Source organism: Aspergillus stella-maris, assembly GCF_047715825.1.
Source record: "Aspergillus stella-maris strain CBS 113639 unplaced genomic scaffold BDV14scaffold_3, whole genome shotgun sequence".
Taxonomy (NCBI): Eukaryota; Fungi; Ascomycota; class Eurotiomycetes; order Eurotiales; family Aspergillaceae; genus Aspergillus; species Aspergillus stella-maris.
The window spans coordinates 817,933-839,478 of record NW_027396797.1 but is presented as its reverse complement, the minus strand read 5'-3'; the positions used below and the strand labels follow the sequence as shown (position 1 = coordinate 839,478).

Sequence of the window (21,546 nt, the reverse complement as noted above, 5' to 3'; positions counted from 1 at the left end):
GATATGTATAACCCCCGTTGTAAGGATACAAAATCGGCAGCGCTAATTGAATGAATAGTCCCAAGACCTGCAGGTGCAAAACTTTCTGGTAGAAAGAATATCCATAATTTTGGACGCAAAACAGAAAGGCGAGGGTGGGTATGTAGCCAGCTGTTGCTGGAAAGCAACTTATATATACGCTTCAAAAGCCAGAAGGAAAGACTGATTAGCTTTCATGAACATGTCGGATCTTGGCATAGAGTTCGGTGTCGAGGAAATTGTATTTCGGATCTGGCTCGCAGAACGGGTGGGTGAGGAGAGTCTGCGCGGTAGGGCGCTCAGCCGTATCACTGCGAAACCATTAGTCAGATGCTCTAGACAGGTGGTAATCAGTACATACACAGTAAAGCAGTCCCACATGAAAGCCAGCGCAGCTGGAGTGACGTTCATGGAAACGTCTTCTGGGATCGGAGGCGCCTGACTCAGGCTTCCGAGCTTGAAAATAGCACCGATGGCTTCCTCCTTGCTCCAAGGTCGACGACCAGCAAACATCTCGAGCACCACACAACCAAGAGACCAGATATCGACCTTGGCGCTGTACCCTTGACCTTGAGATTGGATGACTTCAGGCGCCATCCAGAAGACGGACCCCTGCATGGAATTCGAGGAGTCGTTTCCGTAGATGTCGTTTGACTTTTTCGAGATACCAAAGTCGGAGATCTTGCAAGTTCCGTCCAGGTCTAGCAAAATGTTATCCGCCTTGAGATCGCGATGCAAAATGCCCGAATTGTGAAGATAGGATAATCCTTCCAAGCATTGTCGGGTAAGAGATTTGACCACACTCTCTTCAAATTTACCATGCTTCCGGAGACAGCTGCCAATGGAACCACCAGAAATATACTCTAGGTAGATTGAGATCGATAGCTCTCCGCGCTCACATCCGAGATATTGCACAATATTGGGGTGCTCAAGGTGTTGCATCGTATCGATCTCTTGGTCCAGAGCAGAAACCATTTCCTTAATTCGATCCTTATCCTGCCCAGCAATTCTGGCGTTGATTTCCACTTGCTTGACAGCCAAAACCTCACCATTGTCGGCGTTCATGCCCAAATACACCCTACCATACGTACCCTTGCCGATAAGCTGACCGCGGATGATGCGGAAGGTAGGCTGCCTTTGAGGTTTTGCACCTGGGGGTACACTGTTCTGGGGAATCGGATCAAGCTGGCTGAGTCGACTGCCAGGTTGCGGGCTAATCTGCATAATCTTGGCTCCGAACATCTTTGTGCTTTTGCGTCGGTGAACATCGCCAGTCCTTCTAGTGCCAGATGCCGCAACACTTCGTTGTCGAGTTGCCTGGTTGGCACCCTTGGCAACTTCACGAATAGATTTCATTCGAGTGAGACCACCACCGCCGCCAGAACGGGTGACATTTCGACGCGCGATAATGCCAGGATCCCGTGGCTTCATTGTGGGCTCGGCAGAACCAAGTATGGCGTCACCCGGGATAGGCGGCGGCTGTGTCGCATAATAGGGACTTGCTTGATTGTCCTTGCGATTAATCTCATTTTCTGCTGCCATTCTGTTCGCTGGAGAGGAAGGTGGCGATGTGCCCTGTCCATCTAGGTAAGGAGCATCTAGATCAATGTTGGGGAAGAAGTCGTCCAAGTTGTCGATGACACCTTCCACTGGAGGTCTGCTTGCCCAAACATCATCTCGCGCAAATGACTGCCTTCTGATGGGCGCCTTTTCCCTCTCCGGGGAGGCTGTCATGTTGAAGGGTGGAGCATCGGTGCTGGAGTTGGCGAAAGTCTCGCGAGTAGCACTGGGAGACTTGAAACTGACAGACAATCCTGCCCTGGGTTTCGTCTCGGTATTGACCGTAAGAGATGGTTTCCGTGGTCTTTCTGGCGACCCGAGCATTGTTCCTGTCTCCTTGACAGGAGTCTTGGTATTAGCCAATGGAATGGCAAAGAGTCCCTCATCCGAATCGTTGTCAGAATCATCCTCGAGCGCAGGTGAGCGCTGGAAAGATACTTCGGTCTCTTCAAAGTCAAATTCCGGCCCGACTGATCTCCTGTTCTGGCTTTTTGACCTCGATACACTGGAAGAAGCTGCAGGTGTATCAGGAGAGTGGCTCGTGCTGGTAAGAGGTGGTGTGCTCTGACTACTCTGATCGAAAGTCGAGTCAGACGTTCGAGGGTCGTCTGAAGAAAATTAGCAGAAGGAATAGGCAGGAATATTCCCAAGCTTACCAGGAGTAGTAGTGTTCACCGAATTAGGAGATGAAGGAGGCTTCCCAATCAGACTGGTCATCATACCCGTAGCGGCCATCATTTCCCCGATGCCAGGCGGTTGATTAGTTCGTTGGGGCCGCGGACGTTCACCATCTTTCCTCCTCAGTGAATTTACCTTGCTGAGCGTGTTTGACTCCTGAGGTGCTGACGGCGGTTTGCGGAAAGGGACGAGGGTTTCGGTCTTCTTGTCTTCGTACGGTGATACACGAGGTTTGTCGAAATTGATGAGCTTATTGCTGCGATATCCAGTTGGACCACTATAACCCGACATTGGTAACGATGTCGGTGGTGTACGGTAGGGCTTTTGCTGCTTCCTTTCCTGCTCTCTTTTGTTCTTTTCCTCGAGAGATCCGTCTGTATCTTCATCAATGGGCGACGCGCCGACCATTTGTTGGGGTTCGCGGAGAGGGAGTTTGCCGGACGGGGCCCTCAGTTGCTGGGGAGAAGTAGGCTTGAGTGGCGAAATTCGGCTAAGTGCTTCACCACCCAGCGGTTTCCTGGGCACCGCGGATGTTGGCGATGCAGCAGGCTTATCAGGGATAGAGACCCCAAGGCCCGCATGCGCAGCTGGTATCGGTCCGCGGAAGGAATGCCTCACGAACAGTTTCAAGGACCCGATGGAGTCGGATTTTGTTCGTTGACACAGAGTCAACAGGGTGTCGCTCAGGGGTTCATCGTGCTCTACTTGTCCAGGCTCAGTCATGAATATTTGAGCATCAGCCCAATCATATATCCCCAGGTTTTGACAAATGTAAGCGCGAAGCATTTCCGCAGAATCGATGTCCTTGATGTCGACTAGCCGATAATTCCAGCCATCCAATGTTGCAAATACGAATCTCTTCCCTTTATGCGCTGGTTTTGTTCGCATCACCATCTGTTCATAGTCCGACAGAGTTGCTGACAAGGGACGTTCGTTCACGGAAACATCACTACTGTTGAAGTGATATTTGGAGTATATAGGGGATTCGGGGAGGTCGTCGGGTGATGGATTGGAAGGATCACTGGCTCTTGATCTCTTCTTCAAAAAATCAAATAATCCTTTACGATGATCTTTCGGATACGAGGAAGCGTTGTCTCCGCTCATCTGGCGATTAGAGTACTCCTGGGGCGAAGGACGTGAGTTGTCATGTTTTAGTGTTTCGTAATACCGGCCCTCTCCACTATTAACTCGGTTATGTCCAAATTTGGCGTTGAGATCAGTAGCTGAGGATGCAGCCAATGGGTACATAGTGACATGCTGCGTGGCTGGACTGCCGCTTTTAGGACTGTCGTCGTGTGGCCGTTGAGGTGGAACTGCAAACAACCCATTATCACTAGACATTGAGGGACTCTTTCTCTGATAGTCAATTCCAATATTGCCTAATACGTTGCGCGAAAATTCTGATCTAGACATCATCGTGTGCCCTTCAGTCATGGCGAGCTCCGCTGAAGCACTGTCGTGACTGATGGACATGGATCCTGGTGTTGTGAAGGAGCGAGGCTTATGGGTATGTGGAGGTCTCGGTGCTTTCAAATTTGGACTGCTGGATAGGTTGGCGGTGTTGAGGTTCGGTGAGCCGGGTGCCTGGGCGCTATGGGCGAGGTGAGGGGAGAGCTCAAGGCCGTCATCAATCTGTCCATCGTCGCCATCGTGCTGTCGTTGGAAAGGGATCTCACTTTCGGGGCCTGCATCGTCATGGATTTGACGGATGAGTCTCCGCATGCGCTTGCCTTCCTCCCTCTCGCGTGCCAAATCAAAGGTTGTACCATTAGCTTTGCACTCCTTTCCGAGCTGGGGATAGACAACGTTATGCAATTTCCCCAAATTTGGTCGGCCATTTTGCCCGTGACCCAACTCGAGGAAATCGGCTCCTTCAATCTCCAGCGTTTTGAACGTTTCCTGCCATTCATGAGAGAAACCGTTTCTCGCAAGCCATATCAGCACCCGATCCAGCGGCCATTGCATTGCAGCTTCGCTCGTTGACATGCCAGCAACAGTGGTATCGCTATTATTGTACCGATGACTGGAGGATTTTGACAGGTCATTGGCTTGACTGGCACTCTGAGATATAGGCTTATAGGGAGAGCCTGATGACATGCCAGAAGAAAGAGCTTCGTGGGGGTTATCGTATGGAGCATTGCGCGTGGAGGGCGTAGGTGGTAGAGTGCCATCCATGTTGTAGGCGGACACATTGGGTTGGCTGTATGACGGGTTCGTTGGGGCTCGTGGTCTCTCATGCGCCATCATTGTTCCCGGCACGTCGTACGAAAGTGAGTGTAGATCAAAGGGAGGTATCCCCACGCCAGGACCAAAAGACCCTCCTTGAGGAACGTATGTCGCTGATATAGTATTGGTGTTTTGCGTCGCAGGTGGCCGAGCATAGGTTGACTGATTGGTATGGTTCATAGGTGGCGGCGGGGGTGGGGGTAGATATGGGGGTATTCCACGGCCACCCCAGTTGTTCCATGCAAGGTTATTCTGAGACTGAATTTGAGGATTTGTGAGCTTCGAAGACCCGTACGGAGCCCCGGGTGGTGGTCCTGGCGGCGGCGGCGGCATGACATTCTGCGGCTGCGCTGGAGCGTATCGAGGGGGCGGCGGTGGTAGGGGCATGATGTGAGATTGCGAAGATTGAGACGCCGAAGGAGGCGGAGCCGGTACGTACGGCTGTTGTCTTTGACCGTCCATTTTGCGAAGTACCAGACCTCATCAATGCGAAGAATAGAATCACGATATCACTCCCTTGGGGATCAGGTGGTATTGATAATATAGCGACTCTGATGGTCGGTCTCTCATGTCCCGCTGGTGATGCTCATTGGAAGGTCTTCATATAAACGTCGCGATCAATGAAACGATCCGAATAGAGGGCGAATTGAGGTTGGCTCCAGATATCGAAGCTTTGAATTCGACGCTCGTGTGGTTAGATCAACGCTATCGCACAAGCAATTCGTCTTTTAGAAACGCAATGTCGTAAATCGTAATGAGCCAGCCCACGCGAACGCAACTCGGTCCGGAGTCCAGGCAGCAGATAGGCGAAAGGCAAACGAAGCCGCAGATGAGGCGAGCGCGATGGAAGTGTTGGCAGGAGCCTTAGGCGGGCTTAAGCAGATAAGCGGCGAGTCTAGTCCGTCGAGTCAAGTCAGAATCCGGCAAGTTCGTGGCTGTAAGCGCCCAAGACACAGGAGGAACAGAGGGGGGCTGCGCAGGCACACGGCAAGCACTGGGAAAACATACCATCACGCAACGTGAGAAATCGCAAAGTCAAAATCGACTATGACAGCTCATCGGGCCTCAGAGTGCATGGATCAATCAGACCCCCACAAGAAATTAGGATAAGGCTTCTCCGGAGATTTGAGACGTCTGTCGAGGTCCAGCCCAACCGTGCCAACGTTTCATGAGGAGCTCTTCGTCCCGTCGGCGGCCCCAGCGCCATGCCTTTCTTTCAGTCACGTGGCTCTCGCGATAAGCAACGATTTGCCTGCTCCACCGCGATCTTCGAGACGTTAAGTTACGCGTTTCACTACTATCGTGTATGGAATGTACAGGTTTTCAACTTCTCATGTTGAGTTTGTTACCGCAGGGTGTTTACGTGGAATACACAGTTCCTGTACTTATACCGAGATAAGGATGTCTCTCTTTATGCCGAGGCTCGAAGAACAGCTAGATTAACCCCACTATGACCAGAGTTTCATGCCAATGAAAAAGCTATATATATTACCAAATGTTGATAGTGCCGGCGAAGCCGATATTAAACACTATTCAAGAAGGTTATGGTGCCTACGCCGGGATGCTACCCGTTTCTTTGTGCAGCCGCCTCGGCCGTTATCCGAAGAGCATTGGGTGCATCCTCGCGAGGCATATGAACCTCGACCAACTGCTCAAGTTAGCACGAGGTCAATGAGCGACTCGTGATGATCAGCAACTTACCTGCAGGTAAGGAGCTGAGGAGAACTCCTTGTTTGCGAAAAGCTTGGTGAGTTCATCCCTGGTCGTGACCTTGTAGCCCTTGAACTTGTCACCTCCGCCAAACGCAACCGGCAGACCCTTGATATCCCAAGTCTGGATGTCATTATAGCTCTCGTCCCATCCGTGAATGAATCGCTCGATAGTGTATCCTTCGTTGCAAATGACAAATCTGTTTCTCAATCAGCTCTCTGATATGGATCACGCCGTGGGTATAATACTCACATAATCGGGTTGAGATTGTTCCTGATCATGGTGCTGATCTCCTGCACCGTGAGTTGCAAACTGCCATCCCCAACCCACAAGATTGTTCGACGGTTCCCCTGTTCCTTCGCGGCCAAGGCAGCTCCTTGGCATGCACCGACCGAGTAACCGATACTGCCCCAGAGAACCTGGCTGATAGCAGTAGCTCCAGCGGGTAGACAAGTATCCCAGATACCGAAGTTTGCCGTTCCCGTTTCTGTAATAATAATATCGTTCTCTTGCAACCATTGTCCGAACGTTGGCCACAGGTAGGTGTGAGTGATTCGCTGCTCATCACCCTTTGCTTCCTCCGGTACTGTGTTCGAGATGTGTCTAACCGGGTTGGAATTGAGCGATCCCATCTTCTGGATGACTTTTCGCAGAACTCCCTTCATGTTGATGTTGGGGTACTCAGAATATTTCACGCGCACAAACGTGCTGTGAAAATCAATCGTGCTCAACTGTCCAGTACGATATGTGAAACCAGCCGTGTTGAAATCTGACTTGATTGCGCCAATACTGAGGATGAGGTCCGAAGATTCGACCTGCTCACGAACTCCAGGGTTGGAGCCGGTCCCGGCGTAGACGCCACCATAGCATTTATGTGTCTCGTTGACGGCGCCCTTGCCCATAGGGGCGACGAAAGTGGGGAATTGCGATGCTTCGACCAAGTCATGTACTTCCTCCAGCACGCGGTGACGGATTGCGCAGGCGTCAACAAGGATAACTGGGTTCTTTGCTGCACGCAAATACTTGAGCACGACGTCAACCACGTAATCTTCCTTCTCGGTCTCATTTGGTGGAATTGAGAGATCGATTGGAGTCTTGAGTCGTTCTCCTTCAAGCTTCTGTGTAACCATATCCGTAGGGAGCGTAACGTAAACGGGGCGACTGCGGATCCAACATTCGCGAATAGCGTTATCGATGAGAGTCGCGGCGTCGTAAGTATCGGTCAAACGAGCCATCGTCGCAGAAATTGGTTTGCTCATTGTTGCGAATGCATTGTAATCTCCATTTCCCAGAGTATGGTGTAGCAGCAATCCATCCTTCTGAGACTGTGAATGCGGCTGTCCGACGATGTGGACGATGGGGACATATTCCGAGTAAGCTCCCGCAATCGCATTGATCGCAGAGAGTTCGCCGACTCCAAAGGTAGTAATCAAAGCGGCCATGCCGTTGACTCGGGCATAACCGTCGGCGGCATATCCTAGTAAAATGCGTCAGTCTTCAAGTACGTCGGCCTCTAATATATCTTTCCGCTAGACCAACCTGCATTGAGTTCATTGCAGTTTCCTACCCACTTGAGTCCGCATTTTGGCAAGTAGTCGAGGGCTGTAAGGTTAAAGTCGCCTATACTACATTAGTTCATGGTCACTATGTTACACCTGCTCAAGTAGGTAGCCTTACCAGGAACACCGTGCACTGACCGAACGCCAACCTCGTGTAATCGGCGGAACAGGTACTCGGCAACGTCTACAGGCTGGCGAAGCTCCCGCGTATGTATATCAGACATTATGATAGTTCAATGGTAGTTCCTGTGAGGGGATAGAAGAAGTCGTTGTCAGATCAAAGAAATGGAGCTCGGCTTCCGACTTTATAGTGCGTCATGAACACAACGTGATGTCATGCGCTCAGGCAGGTTTAACAGTCGCGCCATTCTATCGCACCGCTGAAGCGCCCGATAGCTCATTGACACCCTTGTATAGAGTGGGCTGATGATGGTCTGGCCAGACTCTGAATTTCCGACCACATGCGCAGGACCACATGGCATTGGTTTGAAAATCCCGAGAACCTTACTAGGATTCTGATAAGACTGGAGGGGAACGGGTGATTCTCAGTCTTCGGGACTCTTGGCCTCTGATGCTCGCGTCCCGCCCCACTAAACCCGGAGGGGAAAAGATTAATTCACCACCAACACCCGCCATCACCGTCCAACATTATTCTCTGTCCCTCGAATAGTAATTCCAGCACATATCACGGGCTGATCCGGCTTTGACCGAAATACTCTATCTATTCGGAACTGAAGTTTGGAATGGCGGATAGCGGGAAAAGAAAGATGCCCGAAATAACATCCGATCAGACGCACAAGAAGAGAAAGGTTCGTTGGCCTAACCAATTAGTGAATCAAACCTCTGCTATGAGTACTTTCTAAACGCGGTATAGGGTGGCAACAGCTGGCAGAAGGGCCGGGTTCATACGCCGCGCTCGAGCATTGAGAGGGGTGACTGGGGTGTGTTTGTCACCTGCGAAAGAGGACGAGAGAACAAGTGCGCCGCCGAAGTTGTGGACTTACTCAATCAGGTATGTTTTCATTTGTATAGAGATACATAATCTGACCTCATCTTCTAGAGTGTGGAAAAACCTGAGACTGGAGGGGGCGAAGCCGAGTCCGAAGAAGATGAAGATGATATCGAGGCTCAAATAAAAAAAGAGATTGAAGGCCTCAAGCCAGCTGCGACATCGAAGTCCCGTTTATTCGAGTCCGTCAAATTTGATCTTCCGTGCAGTAAGAGTTCCTGCCTATTCAGAGTGTTATAGCTCGTCTGACGCATCTAGTCATATTCATCAAATTTGATAAATCCATTGACCCAGAGAAGCTTGTGCACCAGATTTGTCTCGACGCACATGCCAACCCTGATCAGAAGCGCAGCCGCTATATTCAACGATTAACACCAGCACGCTCTATTCGGAAAACTTTGAGTGTAGACCTGGAAGAGTTCGCAAAAGAAATCCTCAAGCCCCATTTTCACTCCGGAGGCCCACCGAAGAAGGTTTGTTGCTCGCTCTGTACCACCTGTGCAGCTTTGGAGCCTGGCTTACAAATGGTTATAAATCACAGTACGCCATCCGCCCTTCCTTGAGAGGCAATAAAAAGTTCAGCCGAGACGTCATCATCAAGACCGTCGCGGATCTCGTGGGCACCGAGCATCCAGTTGATTTGAAGAACTATGATTTATGCATCCTTGTCGACGTAGTCCAGGTGAGTCCTCTCAATCTTTTAGCCGCACTTATCGTGGGGAACAACAACAAGAGCGGCATTCAGCTGACAGTGCGTAGAACGTCATGAGTATGAGCGTTGTGGGAAGCGACTATGAGAAGCTAAAACGTTTCAGCCTTGCTGAATTATACAATCCGGATTCAGCGGCAAAAGAAGGACCTTAGAATATCAGCTCAGCGAAATTTAAACAACACGAAGTCGGTTTCTAGAAGCTTTCCTGTTAAGGCAAATGATGGGCACCGGAGTGTGCTTGCTTACTCAGTGGCCGGGTTCTTGAAGACTGGCCTCTTTGTTTCTGGAGGTATAGCCTCAACGCAACAAGGGTCCGAGGCTCGACTATTACAAATAAGACCTCCCTTTTGTTCTTTTCACAGAGATCGACAGTGTTACAGCCCTTGTCAGACAAAGCCTGATAATCGATGATACCTTCCACTGAAACCCAAGAGGAAAAACCAACGGTTTATGGCAACTATTCGCTAAGTATGAAGCTCAGAGTAAAGAGGCTGGCGGGCCGAGACTCCACATAAAGCCCGAGAGTCCAGCAGTGGAACGCCTGACGCGAAGAGGATCGAACCGTTCTAGAGCGTTGCGCTTTTTGGCTCGGTAACGGCCCCTTCTGATTGGCCGAATCCGAACTCTTCATGTCGCACCTTTCTTAGATCGGGATGCATAGGCGAACATCAGCATCTTCAACGGATCGATGACTATCACGCTCTGGGAAAGCTAGTAGTTAACCACTGTTCAGTTGTGCTCGTTCCACCGTATCATCGCTTCAGGATGCAGATCCCGAGTACCTGCTCATTGGCTGCTGAGTTTGCGTCGCCTTCCTTTCAGGCGAGGGTAGGCGCACTCGCTTACCAACGATAGAGACTGGCCAGGGGTTGTGTCTGTGAGGGCATTCCTACTCTAGTAGCTCAAGACTACTGCTACAGACTCATTCATCTGTTCTCAACTTGCAGATTGAACATACCCAATACTGATGATGAGCTGACGGGCTCTGCGACATCTGGCAAACCGCCGCTCTTAATACTTAACCATGATGTGCCAGTCCTTGACTGCGGGCTCCTTTTCGAAATTTGAGAAGATAATCCCCCAGCATATCGTTATGTCGCGTCTTCTTCCTGTCCCTTCTGTTATCGAGACACAGATTTCCGAGAAGCTTATCTCTGTTCTCCAGCGATACTTCTTGATCCCGGTTCATGTTGACCGAGTTTATTCGCTAGTCGGTCACCTGCATCCTCTTTACCTGATACGGCTATCAAACGAGAGTCATCTTCTGTTGAAATGCGCTCCAGGACCCAAGACATCGCTTCCTCGCCGTGAACACATCTTGCTGGACACAGAGGCACGGGTTCTCTCTCTCCTAAACAGGAGATTCATGCACTACATCCCACAGTTACTTCATTATGATCCTCGGGGGGAGATACTCGGGCCACCTCTCTTGGTACGCCATCATACACCTGGATCGACACTCGAAGACATCACGCTTCGACTCACCACTCAGGAACGAGTGTCTATCGATAGAAACTTGGGTACTCTGGCCAAGCAAATTGCGCAACAGAGCTCAGACACTTTTGGAAACCTGGGACAGGTGGCCAGTGGTAGAGGAAATAATTCATGGCGAGAGGCTTTCCTCAGCCTGTTCGAAGGTCTGCTTCGTGAGGCAGAAGACGTGTTTGTCAATATCCCATACGGGGAGATCAGGTATCACATTCTTCAAAAGTCCCCGGCACTGGACGAGATTCTTGTGCCGCGATTAGTGCTAGTCGACTTTGGTCACCCATCACAAGTACTGGTGGACCCTGAGAGCAAACGGCTATGCGGTATCACAGGCTTTGGTGGCGCTGTTTGGGGAGACGTATACATGGCACAGATCTTCGAGAACCCGTCATCGTCCGTGATGGAAGGCTTTGGGTCTAGCATATCAAGAAGCCCAACAGCGAGAACCCGACAACTTCTGTACGTTTACCTTACTGCATTACTCAAGCCTTTACTAACAGGGTCCTCGTTTAGGTACACCTGCTATCGGGCGATTCACCGCATTGTGCTACAATACTACCGCAAGGACCAGGACAACGCTGCTGATATGGACGCAAGGAGACAGCTAATGACGGCATTGGGCAGGATGTCGCTACTGTGACCTAATTACCAACGCAAAGGAACTTGTGCTGCAACTAGGGCCGTTATGTGATTCGCCATCTTCATTCCATTTTTTTGTTTCATTGAGCATCGGAGTCTGGAGCATCATTGGTTGTATCGCTGCTTAATAGATCTGGCACTCGGCAACTCTCTGGCAGGGTATGATGTTTGTCATCTAGATTACTGTGAATTAAGGATATGAAATTCATAAAACAGGTTGAACTTCTCCTAGCCCCATGTACTTGTAGCCCTAAACATGGCTTGCTAGTCATGCTGCGGAGATCCTTCACACCTTCAACGGCCAAGAGCGGGGCGCTGTACCAAAGGCCGACCGTCATTGAGCGCATGTGGGGTTCCGCTCCGCAACAGCGTCAATCGGCCTTCCAGTTGAAACCATCTTCTCTTCTTTCTCTCTCCTCTCCCTACTTCTCACTATCTTTACACCGGTCATTGCTGCAATCATAGGAAATGGCTCATTTCCTGAGAGGAAAGCAGGCCGGCATCCAAGGAGACTTTTCCGGCAGTCTCGCGCCCGAGCTGTTCGATCTCGATGATGTATGTATCCGCCCGCTCAGGCACCAGCTTTCTTTTTTCACGTCGACCACCTCAGCTAACACACTCTTCATAGCTTGCTCGCTATGGCATAAACTCTCAGACCAGTGCGCTCGCATACGATCCCGTCCAATCTCTTCTCGCTGTCGGTACCAGCGACTCTCAGTTCGGCCACGGTCAAATCTACGTCTTCGGCCAGGGACGAGTCTCGGTTATCTTCTCCTTGCCCCGGAAGGCCTCCGCGAAGTTCCTACAATTCTGTGCCGACAAGCTTGTCAGTGTCGACTCGAAGAGCGAAGTCAGCATATATTCCTTGGCAACAAAGAAACTACTTATTTCGCATGCGCCTCCGAGTCACGCCAGCGCGTTGCTCACCGATCCTAGTCTCGATTATGCGTTCATCGGGTTGCAGAATGGTATAACTTTTCGCTCTTGGCTCTGAATTCCCGCTGATATATACAGGCGAAATTGTTGCATATGATCTCGACCGCGAAAACATAACTCCGTTTAGAATACCAAACTTATGGGCTTCGCGCAACCCTCGAACGCGGCTCTGTCCTGTCGTCAGCTTAGCCTTCTCTCCCCGTGATATCGGCAAGATCGTTATAGGATATCCGGATGGAGCGGTGACATTCTCGTTCAAGCAAAATGTACCACAGCACTATTTTGAATATGAGGTGCCGCCGGGCGCTTTGGGCGGAAGTGGTAGTATCCCGGGACGGGATTTGCGAAAGCCCCGATTAAATCGAGCTCTATGGCATCCCAACGGCATCTTCATACTTACGGTTCATGATGATAACAGCTTGGTCTTCTGGGACTCAAAGGACGGTCGCAAGTTGATGGCCAGGTCTATAACCACGCCAAATGTTGACCAACCCGGTGCCGCTCCTGAGCGACCTTCGTCACCCGAAGCCATAGGCCTTAAAGATTCCATTAGTGAGGTTGCTTGGTGTGTCAAGGCAAACGGCGACGACAGTGGTCTTCTGATTGCTGGTGGCAGACCCAAGGATGACAGAAGCAAGAACCTCACATTCATCGATCTTGGTCCTTCGCCGAACTACCAGACATCTTCATGGACCATGATCACGTCCTACTTGGAGAGCCCGAAAGCGATCACAGAACTTCAAGTTCCTCCAGGTGCCGAGGTCGTCAGCTTTTGCATGATTCCTCGGGCCTCTCCTTACTACGGCGGTGCTCACGACCCAATAGCAGTTCTTGCTCTTCTTTCGTCTGGAGAGCTGATCACACTGAGCTTCCCAAGTGGTCACTCTATCACACCTACAAATATGCTACCGCCCTCGCTCAGCTTTGTCCATCCTTTTGTCAACAAAATTACCTTGACGCCCGTTGAGCGAGGCGCCTGGTTGGGCTTAAAGGAGAGAAGGTCCCAGGGGCCGAAGTTCATTATGGGCGGTGCGGAAGCAAGAAAGCATCTTAAACGTCTCGAAGCCCGCAACGTACTCGCAGCAGCACATGCAGATGGTACCGTTCGGATCTGGGATCTAGGTCATGACGACGAAATTGAGAACTCAGATGTGATCCAGGTTGATCTCGCTCGAGCGGTGGGTCGCGCAGCTGGTGTTGACGTTACAGAATTGTCCCTCGGCGGTGCCAGTGGTGAGCTTTCGGTTGGTCTTAGAAGCGGCGAGGTCGTGATATTCCGATACGGCAACAACCAAACATTCGGCCTGGAGGAAGCCCCTGGCACAAACAAGGGACCGGGAGAGCTGACAAACATCGCGCACAGAACCGATCCTGGCCTCAAATCGGGCTTCCTACCATTGACTCTTCTGAACATGCAGCAAGGGCCAGTGACTGCGCTCCAGCATAGCCCAGTGGGATTTGTTGCCGCCGGTTTTGAGGGTGGCAGCATCGTCATCATGGACTTGCGTGGGCCAGCTATCATTCACACCGCGAGCTTAGCAGAACTGAACAAGCAGAACAAGCGAAGCAGTTTCCTCAAATCTCGGACTCCTGCAGAAACCGTTCCTGAAGTGCCTACGAAGATCGAGTTTGGCATCATGACTCTAGATGGTGAAGGTAAGCTCACAGGCAGTATATTATGAACAAGGCTGACATTTCCAGATTACTCGAGCATTTGCTGCTTTGTGGGTACAAACAGAGGTAACTTGGCCACATTCAAGATCCTCCCATCTAGTGGTGGCGCCTACATGGCGCAATTCGCCGGCGCCGTCGCATTAGAAGACAAAGTCGTCAGCATCATTCCCATCAATGCGGACGATGGCAGTCCAGCTCTTGCTACCGGTGATGCTTTTGCCGGCTTACGCAACGGGGCTAGAATCCACGGCGCAGTAGTTGCGGTCACCGAGAATGGCTGTCGAATCTTCAAACCCGCCACCAACAAGGGCGCGCACCGCTCTTGGGATGATTACCTTTGCGATTCGGCATCCGTAGTCAACCTTCCCGGGCGTGGATGCAGTCTTGTCGGACTATTCGGAGACGGCAACGCTCGAGCATTCTCCATTCCCGGCCTTAGAGAAATCGGCTGCAGCAAGATCGGTCATATCGCGGACATGGGCCGTCTCGGTCAGTCTACTGTATCGCCCAACGGCTGCGTTCTGTTCTGGACTAGCCCATCTGAGATAGGGCTGCTCAACGTTTGGGGTGCTGGTATCGAGTTGTATGTAGTTGTTTGAGAGAACTTGCAACGCTCTACTAACTTTGGACAGGCACCCCTCGGAAGACGAGCTCTTCAACCCACAAGTCCTCCCGCCACCCCGTCCAACAATCACAAACCTCCAATGGATCTCTGGCACGCAACACATCACTCCCGCCGACATGGACATTCTCAGTTCGTTTCCCATTCTTCCATTTCCCTTCCCCTTAAGTTTCAAACTAACGAAACCCAGTCGGCGGCCCCGACCGCCCTCCCTCCAAACGCATGGTCGAGCAAATGCGCCTCGAAGATGCCGAGCGTCGCCAAGCAGCCAGGGAAGGCCGAATGCAGCCGCAAGGCCCCTCGCGCACAAACACCAATGAAGAGGGCTACTTCGCGTACATGCAGCGCCAGATGCAAGAGAGGACACAGAACCTATCGCTTGCGGGCGACAATATCGATCGGCTCGAGGAGAGCAGTAGTGGGTTCGCAAAGGACGTCAACAAGTACGTCCAGAATCAAAAGAAGAAGGCTGTGCTTGGTTGTAAGTGCCCCTCCCAAGCCATCCATTCAAAAAAGCATTACTATGGAAGAAGAACAGACTGACAGAAACGCGGTAGTCCTTGGGTCAAAGTTTGGGCTTTGAGCGGGTCTTGAGCTCTCTTTTTGCATTTTCCACTTTATAAGATATCATTATACCTTAGTTTGTTGTTCGGCGTTAGATACATTATAAACTGCTGCGGTACTGAGAAGGTACCTTTCCATATCCTCTACTTTCCCTACTAGCCCCCTGGAGCCAAAATCTCGACACAGTAGAAAGGCAAACCTAAACGTTGGGCTGCGCCCTACTTGTAGATGCCGACGTCCTGGGAATCTCCTTCACCGACTGGAGGGCTGCGCAGACCACTTACATTACTAGTGAACTATACTGTAGCAACTAGCAAGGCCATCACACGCGGCATCAAATGAGCGGTGACTGGTACTTAGTTACGCGGCGAATGTACGTCGTGGTTTTAAGTTTTGGGGTTTTGAGTGGTCGGACAATCTACCTAGGTACTAAGCCACTCACCATATACGAGGTAAGATACGATCAAGGACGTTGTCCGGTGGCATTACCCATGAGAAAATGAAACTTCCGGAGAATGATAGTCGAAGACTCAGATCTGAAGGGATGATATTCACCGAATTAGACGACTATGGTGCCCCCCCTGCTGGCTTCAGCTGCGAGGGATACAGTAACTGAGTTGTCACCCTCCTTCGCCGTGCGTAGTCCAGGCAATCCGGCGGTGGCATTCGTCCTTGCATTGATAGTCTCCTAGGAAACAAATGTCAGAAATGTGGGCTCAATAGTAATTTTATTCATGCTGTATTGTCGTAAACTAGACCAAAAAAACTAGAATGTGGGTTTGATGATCGGTATAATATAACGGATCGTAAAGCATCGCAAGTAATCATAAAATCATGCAAGTGTAATAATTATGGTGTAAAGACTTGGAGTCTATGATTCGATTTAATGAACCATAACTTGCTGCTGCTGGTGCTGCGCAGCCGGATTGGCGTTGTCGTCCTTGGGTTCCGAATCATCGCCCATCTCAACATCCTCATCAGCATCGCCGCCTTCTTCTTCGTCGATCTCATCGTCGTCATCGTCACTCTCGTCCTCGATATCCTCACTCTCTGCATCGGAGACCTCGTCGTCGTTGTTGTCCGCGCCCTCCATATCGTGGTCCTCGCCCTTGGCTGGCTCTTCGCCCTTCTCCGCATCCTGCAATTCTTTCAGAAGGGCGTTCTCGAGCTCCACCTCCTCTTGACCATAGGCAACACCATCATCATCAAGACCGTCAGCTTCGGGTTGGTCCGGTGGGTATTCGGCGGGAGCATCGGCCTCCGAGTCCCTAGAAAAATCACTGTTAGCGGGTGTACGCACATGAAAGGAATTGCGAGGCCTACCATTTGATGGCGAATCGCGTCACTCTGGGCTTTTCAGCAAGGATGTTGCGGCGGATGCGCTCGATAACGGGCTTAGCAGGAGGCTCAGAAGCGAGATCCTCCGAATCATATTCATTGTTCACGTAGTACCCAACACGGACAAACTCCCTGCCATCGTAGCTGCAAGTGAGGAGAATAACGGTCACGCCGAGGATCTCTGAAGTGGGAATGCGCTTAAGGTCTGGGGCGTCGGCTTCGAAGATGAACTTGTTGACACCGACGGGGATAGGGCCGACCAGGAGCGAGTCGAGTTCTTGGTCGTACTCAGACGAGGTAGCAGAGCCGACATAGGTAAGCTTCCATTCCAGATCTGGATGATTAGCAACGCCGAATACGGAAAAAGTGAAGATAAAACCGCCTCACCTTTCTGCAACTGTTCAAGACACTCGAAGGTAATCTCGAACTGGTAGGAAGACAGAAATTGCGCAGGGTTGTTGAGGACCTTGACCCCAAGAAGAGAAACAACAGACATGGTGTATGGAGGTGGCGTGGATGGCGGTGTGGTACAGCAGTTGAAGAGAAGATGAATTGGAGATGTTGAGCGGAGATATGTAGGACAGAAAGGTCAGCACGGGGGTTAGGAGCGTTGCATGCAGTATTTAAGGGAGGGAGAAACGAGGGAGAGATCTATGGAGGGGATCCCAAGCAGCAGGCGAGTAATTAAACAACCAACTCTAGCAAGTCCGATCGTCGACGCGCGCGCCGCGTGTGGACGCATAATTCTCGTGCTGACCGCCTTTATCACGTGTTTGAGCTCCCAGCTGCAGCTTCTGCCGTGCCTCTGCCGTGCCTCTGCGCTGCGCATATGTGACAATACTACTATCCTGCAGACACTGTCCGTTCCCTTTCTTTTGACCGTCGCTTCATTATCGCCTTTTGTCATTTGGCTTGCTGTATTAATAATATCTAGGTCAAACCTCCAGTCATTTCTTTGTGTGTATCTTTGTGGGTGCCCCTCTTGAAAACTCCAGTCGCATGCCGCTGACACTTGACTCTGTTTTAGATTCTTTGTTGCTTAATCACTGCCCCAACCGATTGTCATGGCTGAGGGTGATGCCGAGAAAGCCTTCTTTCAGGCTCAGGCCATGAATGATGGCTCAATGGATTATAATGCCGCTGAAGATAAAGATGCGAATGCCTCAGACTCAGATGACTATGATCCCTCCAGTACACTTCAAGAAGATATCGCCCCTCCGTCGGAAACCCCCAATCACAGTGAAAACCTCAATTCAGATACGTCCACATCAATGTCGCAAGCTCAACCCCAAGACGCGGACCCTAGTCAGCAAGCTGGCAGTGCCAACCCATCTCAGCCACCTTCGCGACCTGAGTCTCAAACATCGACCCCAGTACCAAACTCCGGTGCCTCTATTCAGCCGAAAACCAGAACTATTGGCGGGTTTGTGGTTGAGGATGAGGATGAGGATGACACAGGGGATGCGGATTATGAGCCGCCAGCTGTACTAGGTGTCGAGGACATGAATACTATACCTTCGCAACCCGTTTCAGGAAATGCAAATGAAGCTACTTCTACCCCTGATGTATCATTTGGAGAAGCTGCGCAAGAATCTGCTAGCGCGAATGTTCCTAATAATTCTTTTTCCTCTGTTCCTCTCGCTTTTAAGAATGATGGGTCTATGAATCCTGGCCAGAACTTGTACAGCTCACGTACTTCTGTGCAGCCTGATACGGCGCGAGAGAGCGCTACAGCTACACCTGTTCCGGATTCACCATCCACCGCCAAAGGCCGCCTGCCCCATGATCGAGTTGGCATTCTGGAAGACAGAATCCAGGAAGATCCTCGAGGTGACATTCCTGCATGGCTCGAACTTATTAACGAGCACAGAGGCCGCAACAGAATTGATAGTGCTCGCGATGTATACGAAAGGTTCTTGCAGGTCTTTCCTCTATCTGTAAGTCGCCTACTCTCTCTCATGTACAACTGCTAATGAAACAGGCCGAAATCTGGGTGGCGTATGCGACTATGGAGTCTGAGCTCAACGAGCTGTTCCGTCTTGAACAGATCTTTAACAGGACACTCCTTACGATCCCGGCAGTCCAGCTGTGGACGGTATATCTAGACTATGTCCGGCGGCGCAATCCTTTGTCAACAGACACAACCGGGCAGGCTCGCAAAATTATCTCATCCGCTTATGATCTTGCGCTTCAACACATCGGTATGGACAAGGACTCTGGGTCGATCTGGTCCGACTACATCCAGTTCATTCGGTCCGGACCAGGGAATGTCGGAGGTTCAGGTTGGCAGGATCAGCAAAAAATGGATTTGCTTCGTAAAGGCTACCAGCGGGCCATTTGCGTTCCAATGCAGGTAGTAAACACACTATGGAAGGAATACGATCAGTTTGAAATGGGCCTGAATAAACTCACGGTAAGCTCATTGTCATTTTGGCTAGATACCTTCTAATTTTGTCATAGGGTCGAAAATTCTTGCAGGAGCAGTCGCCTGCATATATGACAGCGCGCAGCTCTTATACGGAGCTACAGAATATCACTCGAGATTTGCTCCGGACAACCTTCCCGAGACTGCCTCCTATTCCTGGCTCAGAAGGTGATGTCGAGTATCTGCAGCAAGTCGAAATCTGGAGACGCTGGATCAACTGGGAAAAGGGAGATCCTCTTGTTCTCAAGGAAGACGACCTGGCCGCATACAAGACCCGGGTAGTCTACGTCTACAAGCAGGCCCTCATGGCACTGAGATTCCTCCCCGAAATCTGGTTCGAGGCGGCTGATTTCTGCTTCCTCAATGACATGGAAACGGAAGGAAACGAGTTCCTGAAGAATGGTGTCGATGCTAACCCAGAGAGTTGTTTACTCGCATTCAAGCGCGCCGATCGACTAGAGATCACCTCAGAATCCGAGCAAGACCCGATCAGACGAGGCACGAAAGTGAGAGAGCCGTACGACAAGCTTCTTGATGCGCTCTATGACTTGATTGCCAAGGCGCGCACTCGTGAAACCCAGGACGTCGCTCGTCTTGAAGAAACTTTCAAGACGAACCCTGAGCTGCAGGCGAGGAACGACGATGACGATGACGACCAGAGCGAAACACGGCAGAAGGAGTCTGTTAAGAACGCCCAGATTGAAGCGGTGCGGAACGCACATTCTATACAGATCGGCATTCTGTCCAAGACGGTTTCCTTTGCGTGGATTGCCCTGATGCGCGCTATGCGCCGCATCCAGGGTAAAGGCAAGCCTGGGGAGATTCCTGGGTCGCGACAGATCTTCGCAGATGCTCGTAAGAGAGGTCGCATTACTAGCGACGTCTATATCGCGAGCGCCCTTATTGAATATCACTGCTACAAAGACCCGGCTGCCACCAAGATCTTTGAGCGAGGAGCCAAGCTGTTCCCTGACGACGAGAATTTTGCCCTCGAGTACTTGAAGCATTTGATCGACATCAACGATGTCATCAGTAAGTCTCCTTGCCCTGAAAATCGATTATATACTAACTGACCCAGACGCGCGCGCGGTGTTCGAAATGACCGTGAGGAAGCTCGCTTCTAACCCCGAAAATGTACACAAGACCAAGCCTATCTTCGCGTTCCTCCATGAGTACGAATCGCGGTACGGCGATCTGGTTCAGGTCATTAACCTCGAGACCCGTATGCGTGAACTATTCCCAGATGACCCAACCCTGGAACAATTCGCACACCGATTTGCTACCCCTGCATTCGACCCTACGACGTTCCGACCCATTATTTCGGCCTCTCAGACAAGACCAAAGATGGGCTATCCCATGGGCCAACTACCTTCCCGCCATGGCACTCCTACATCAAGATACCAAGAACCTTCTGTCACCAACTCCCCCAAAAGACCCTTGGACGACATCGAAGATGATCTACGACCTCGCAAATTCGTCCGGGGCGAGTCACCACTCAAGACAACACAGAGACGTCAATTGGACCAGGTCAAGCGGAACCAGCCAACAGCCCAGGTCTCGTCTAGCTCCCAGTACCGGTCTCAGGGCTCGCCAGCTCCACTGCCTCGCGATATTGTATACCTACTTAGCGTCATTCCTGCGGCTTCGACTTACACCGCTGGTCGGTTCTCTGCAGAGAAAATGGTCGATCTCATCCGCCGGCTTGACATGCCAGCCTCCATCTCGCAAATACCTCTGCCCGCATCCGCCCGTGGGCTCGGGACAGGACAGTCAACGATAGGCGGGCAGCAGTACTCCGGTATGTCTTGACTCTTGCTCTCCCCAGCTCGCATCCAGCAACCAACTCATGATCCTTAGGAGCCTATCGTTAGCTACTCACATCCATGAACCATAATAAGCGCTCATTTACTGTTCTGAATAACGATCTTTCTTTCTTCGATGATCTGAGCCAACGCGTTATTATTCCCCAGCATGTGCGGTTTGAATGTTGAGACATGTGGTTGCTGATCAGCGAAGCTTGCATTTGGTGGATGACTCGGCGTTCGTTCGTTCTTGCCTTTCGACGTTGCTTTTGCGGGCCTTTGCGGGCCTTTGCAGGGGATCCAGACCAGCATGATGCCCGGGATCCTCGTTTTTGGCTTCTTTCATGGAAGATACCTACCATTAATTATTGCCACGATCTGTACAGAGTTGGGACAAACACCACGATACCTGAAAATAATAGATGCCAAACACAAACAATCGATCGCTTCTCTTCTTTGTATGCTTTTGAGTTCTTCTAGTGTCTAATCGACCTATAGCCTACCTACGAAGTACTTCCTGTAAATTCCTGATCCTATCATACTGCCAAAGACTGTTGCGAATCCAACCCAGATTTCCATCCGAACC

The 21,546-nt window shown here is 50.9% G+C and overlaps 7 protein-coding genes across 7 annotated transcripts; 4 read left to right on the top strand and 3 right to left on the bottom strand.

Annotated features, from left to right (window-relative positions):
• Positions 1-4: 4 nt before the first annotated feature.
• On the bottom strand, positions 5-5,134 carry bck1 (putative MAP kinase kinase kinase (Bck1)). Its single transcript, XM_073777306.1, has 3 exons — positions 2,235-5,134; positions 380-2,186; positions 5-329 (listed from the first exon to the last, which is right to left on the bottom strand). Exons 1-3 carry the CDS (start codon positions 4,942-4,944, stop codon positions 206-208), a joined length of 4,641 nt encoding a protein of 1,546 aa, XP_073633071.1. The 5' UTR covers positions 4,945-5,134; the 3' UTR covers positions 5-205.
• Positions 5,135-5,689: 555 nt separating this feature from the next.
• BDV14DRAFT_164345 (alpha-keto acid decarboxylase family protein) lies at positions 5,690-8,018 on the bottom strand. The gene is made up of 5 exons (XM_073767169.1): positions 7,870-8,018; positions 7,732-7,812; positions 6,445-7,669; positions 6,184-6,391; positions 5,690-6,130 (listed from the first exon to the last, which is right to left on the bottom strand). The coding sequence occupies exons 1-5, from the start codon at positions 7,973-7,975 to the stop codon at positions 6,047-6,049; spliced, it is 1,704 nt and encodes a 567-aa protein (XP_073633070.1). The 5' UTR covers positions 7,976-8,018; the 3' UTR covers positions 5,690-6,046.
• Positions 8,019-8,518: 500 nt separating this feature from the next.
• Positions 8,519-9,624, top strand: BDV14DRAFT_195638 (THUMP domain-containing protein; the record flags this gene model as incomplete). Its single annotated transcript, XM_073772266.1, has 6 exons — positions 8,519-8,560; positions 8,626-8,763; positions 8,812-8,968; positions 9,019-9,233; positions 9,302-9,442; positions 9,520-9,624. 6 exons carry the CDS (start codon positions 8,519-8,521, stop codon positions 9,622-9,624), a joined length of 798 nt encoding a protein of 265 aa, XP_073633069.1.
• Positions 9,625-10,300: 676 nt separating this feature from the next.
• Positions 10,301-11,640, top strand: BDV14DRAFT_69733 (phosphotransferase family protein). The gene is made up of 2 exons (XM_073777305.1): positions 10,301-11,419; positions 11,474-11,640. Exons 1-2 carry the CDS (start codon positions 10,497-10,499, stop codon positions 11,598-11,600), a joined length of 1,050 nt encoding a protein of 349 aa, XP_073633068.1. The 5' UTR covers positions 10,301-10,496; the 3' UTR covers positions 11,601-11,640.
• A 291-nt stretch (positions 11,641-11,931) lies between these two features.
• On the top strand, positions 11,932-15,537 carry BDV14DRAFT_164334 (putative SNARE-dependent exocytosis protein (Sro7)). Its single transcript, XM_073767168.1, has 7 exons — positions 11,932-12,154; positions 12,228-12,567; positions 12,614-14,191; positions 14,237-14,792; positions 14,842-14,963; positions 15,022-15,312; positions 15,389-15,537. Exons 1-7 carry the CDS (start codon positions 12,068-12,070, stop codon positions 15,412-15,414), a joined length of 3,000 nt encoding a protein of 999 aa, XP_073633067.1. The 5' UTR covers positions 11,932-12,067; the 3' UTR covers positions 15,415-15,537.
• A 573-nt stretch (positions 15,538-16,110) lies between these two features.
• asf1 (nucleosome assembly factor ASF1) lies at positions 16,111-17,422 on the bottom strand. The gene is made up of 3 exons (XM_073767167.1): positions 17,121-17,422; positions 16,719-17,067; positions 16,111-16,663 (listed from the first exon to the last, which is right to left on the bottom strand). Exons 1-3 carry the CDS (start codon positions 17,227-17,229, stop codon positions 16,279-16,281), a joined length of 843 nt encoding a protein of 280 aa, XP_073633066.1. The 5' UTR covers positions 17,230-17,422; the 3' UTR covers positions 16,111-16,278.
• Positions 17,423-17,562: 140 nt separating this feature from the next.
• On the top strand, positions 17,563-21,402 carry rna14 (cleavage polyadenylation factor subunit RNA14). The gene is made up of 7 exons (XM_073767166.1): positions 17,563-17,592; positions 17,668-17,702; positions 17,761-18,670; positions 18,715-19,146; positions 19,194-20,190; positions 20,237-20,956; positions 21,016-21,402. The coding sequence occupies exons 3-7, from the start codon at positions 17,798-17,800 to the stop codon at positions 21,027-21,029; spliced, it is 3,036 nt and encodes a 1,011-aa protein (XP_073633065.1). The 5' UTR covers positions 17,563-17,592; positions 17,668-17,702; positions 17,761-17,797; the 3' UTR covers positions 21,030-21,402.
• The last annotated feature ends 144 nt before the right edge of the window (positions 21,403-21,546 follow it).

Coding starts and splice junctions, on each gene's coding strand:
- bck1 (XM_073777306.1), bottom strand. CDS start 4,944: ATGGACGGTCAAAGACAACAGCCGTACGTACCGGCTCCGCCTCCTTCG. Junction 2,187..2,234: donor GGTGAACACTACTACTCCTG/GTAAGCTTGGGA, acceptor AATTTTCTTCAG/ACGACCCTCGAACGTCTGAC. Junction 330..379: donor ATGTGGGACTGCTTTACTGT/GTATGTACTGAT, acceptor ATGGTTTCGCAG/TGATACGGCTGAGCGCCCTA.
- BDV14DRAFT_69733 (XM_073777305.1), top strand. CDS start 10,497: ATGATGTGCCAGTCCTTGACTGCGGGCTCCTTTTCGAAATTTGAGAAG. Junction 11,420..11,473: donor GCGAGAACCCGACAACTTCT/GTACGTTTACCT, acceptor GTCCTCGTTTAG/GTACACCTGCTATCGGGCGA.
- asf1 (XM_073767167.1), bottom strand. CDS start 17,229: ATGTCTGTTGTTTCTCTTCTTGGGGTCAAGGTCCTCAACAACCCTGCG. Junction 17,068..17,120: donor TCTTGAACAGTTGCAGAAAG/GTGAGGCGGTTT, acceptor CTAATCATCCAG/ATCTGGAATGGAAGCTTACC. Junction 16,664..16,718: donor ACGCGATTCGCCATCAAATG/GTAGGCCTCGCA, acceptor TGATTTTTCTAG/GGACTCGGAGGCCGATGCTC.
- rna14 (XM_073767166.1), top strand. CDS start 17,798: ATGGCTGAGGGTGATGCCGAGAAAGCCTTCTTTCAGGCTCAGGCCATG. Junction 19,147..19,193: donor TGGGCCTGAATAAACTCACG/GTAAGCTCATTG, acceptor ATTTTGTCATAG/GGTCGAAAATTCTTGCAGGA. Junction 20,191..20,236: donor CGACATCAACGATGTCATCA/GTAAGTCTCCTT, acceptor TAACTGACCCAG/ACGCGCGCGCGGTGTTCGAA.
- BDV14DRAFT_164345 (XM_073767169.1), bottom strand. CDS start 7,975: ATGTCTGATATACATACGCGGGAGCTTCGCCAGCCTGTAGACGTTGCC. Junction 7,813..7,869: donor GTCAGTGCACGGTGTTCCTG/GTAAGGCTACCT, acceptor AATGTAGTATAG/GCGACTTTAACCTTACAGCC. Junction 6,131..6,183: donor CCTCAGCTCCTTACCTGCAG/GTAAGTTGCTGA, acceptor TAACTTGAGCAG/TTGGTCGAGGTTCATATGCC.
- BDV14DRAFT_164334 (XM_073767168.1), top strand. CDS start 12,068: ATGGCTCATTTCCTGAGAGGAAAGCAGGCCGGCATCCAAGGAGACTTT. Junction 12,568..12,613: donor GTTCATCGGGTTGCAGAATG/GTATAACTTTTC, acceptor TGATATATACAG/GCGAAATTGTTGCATATGAT. Junction 14,964..15,021: donor CGCCGACATGGACATTCTCA/GTTCGTTTCCCA, acceptor AACGAAACCCAG/TCGGCGGCCCCGACCGCCCT.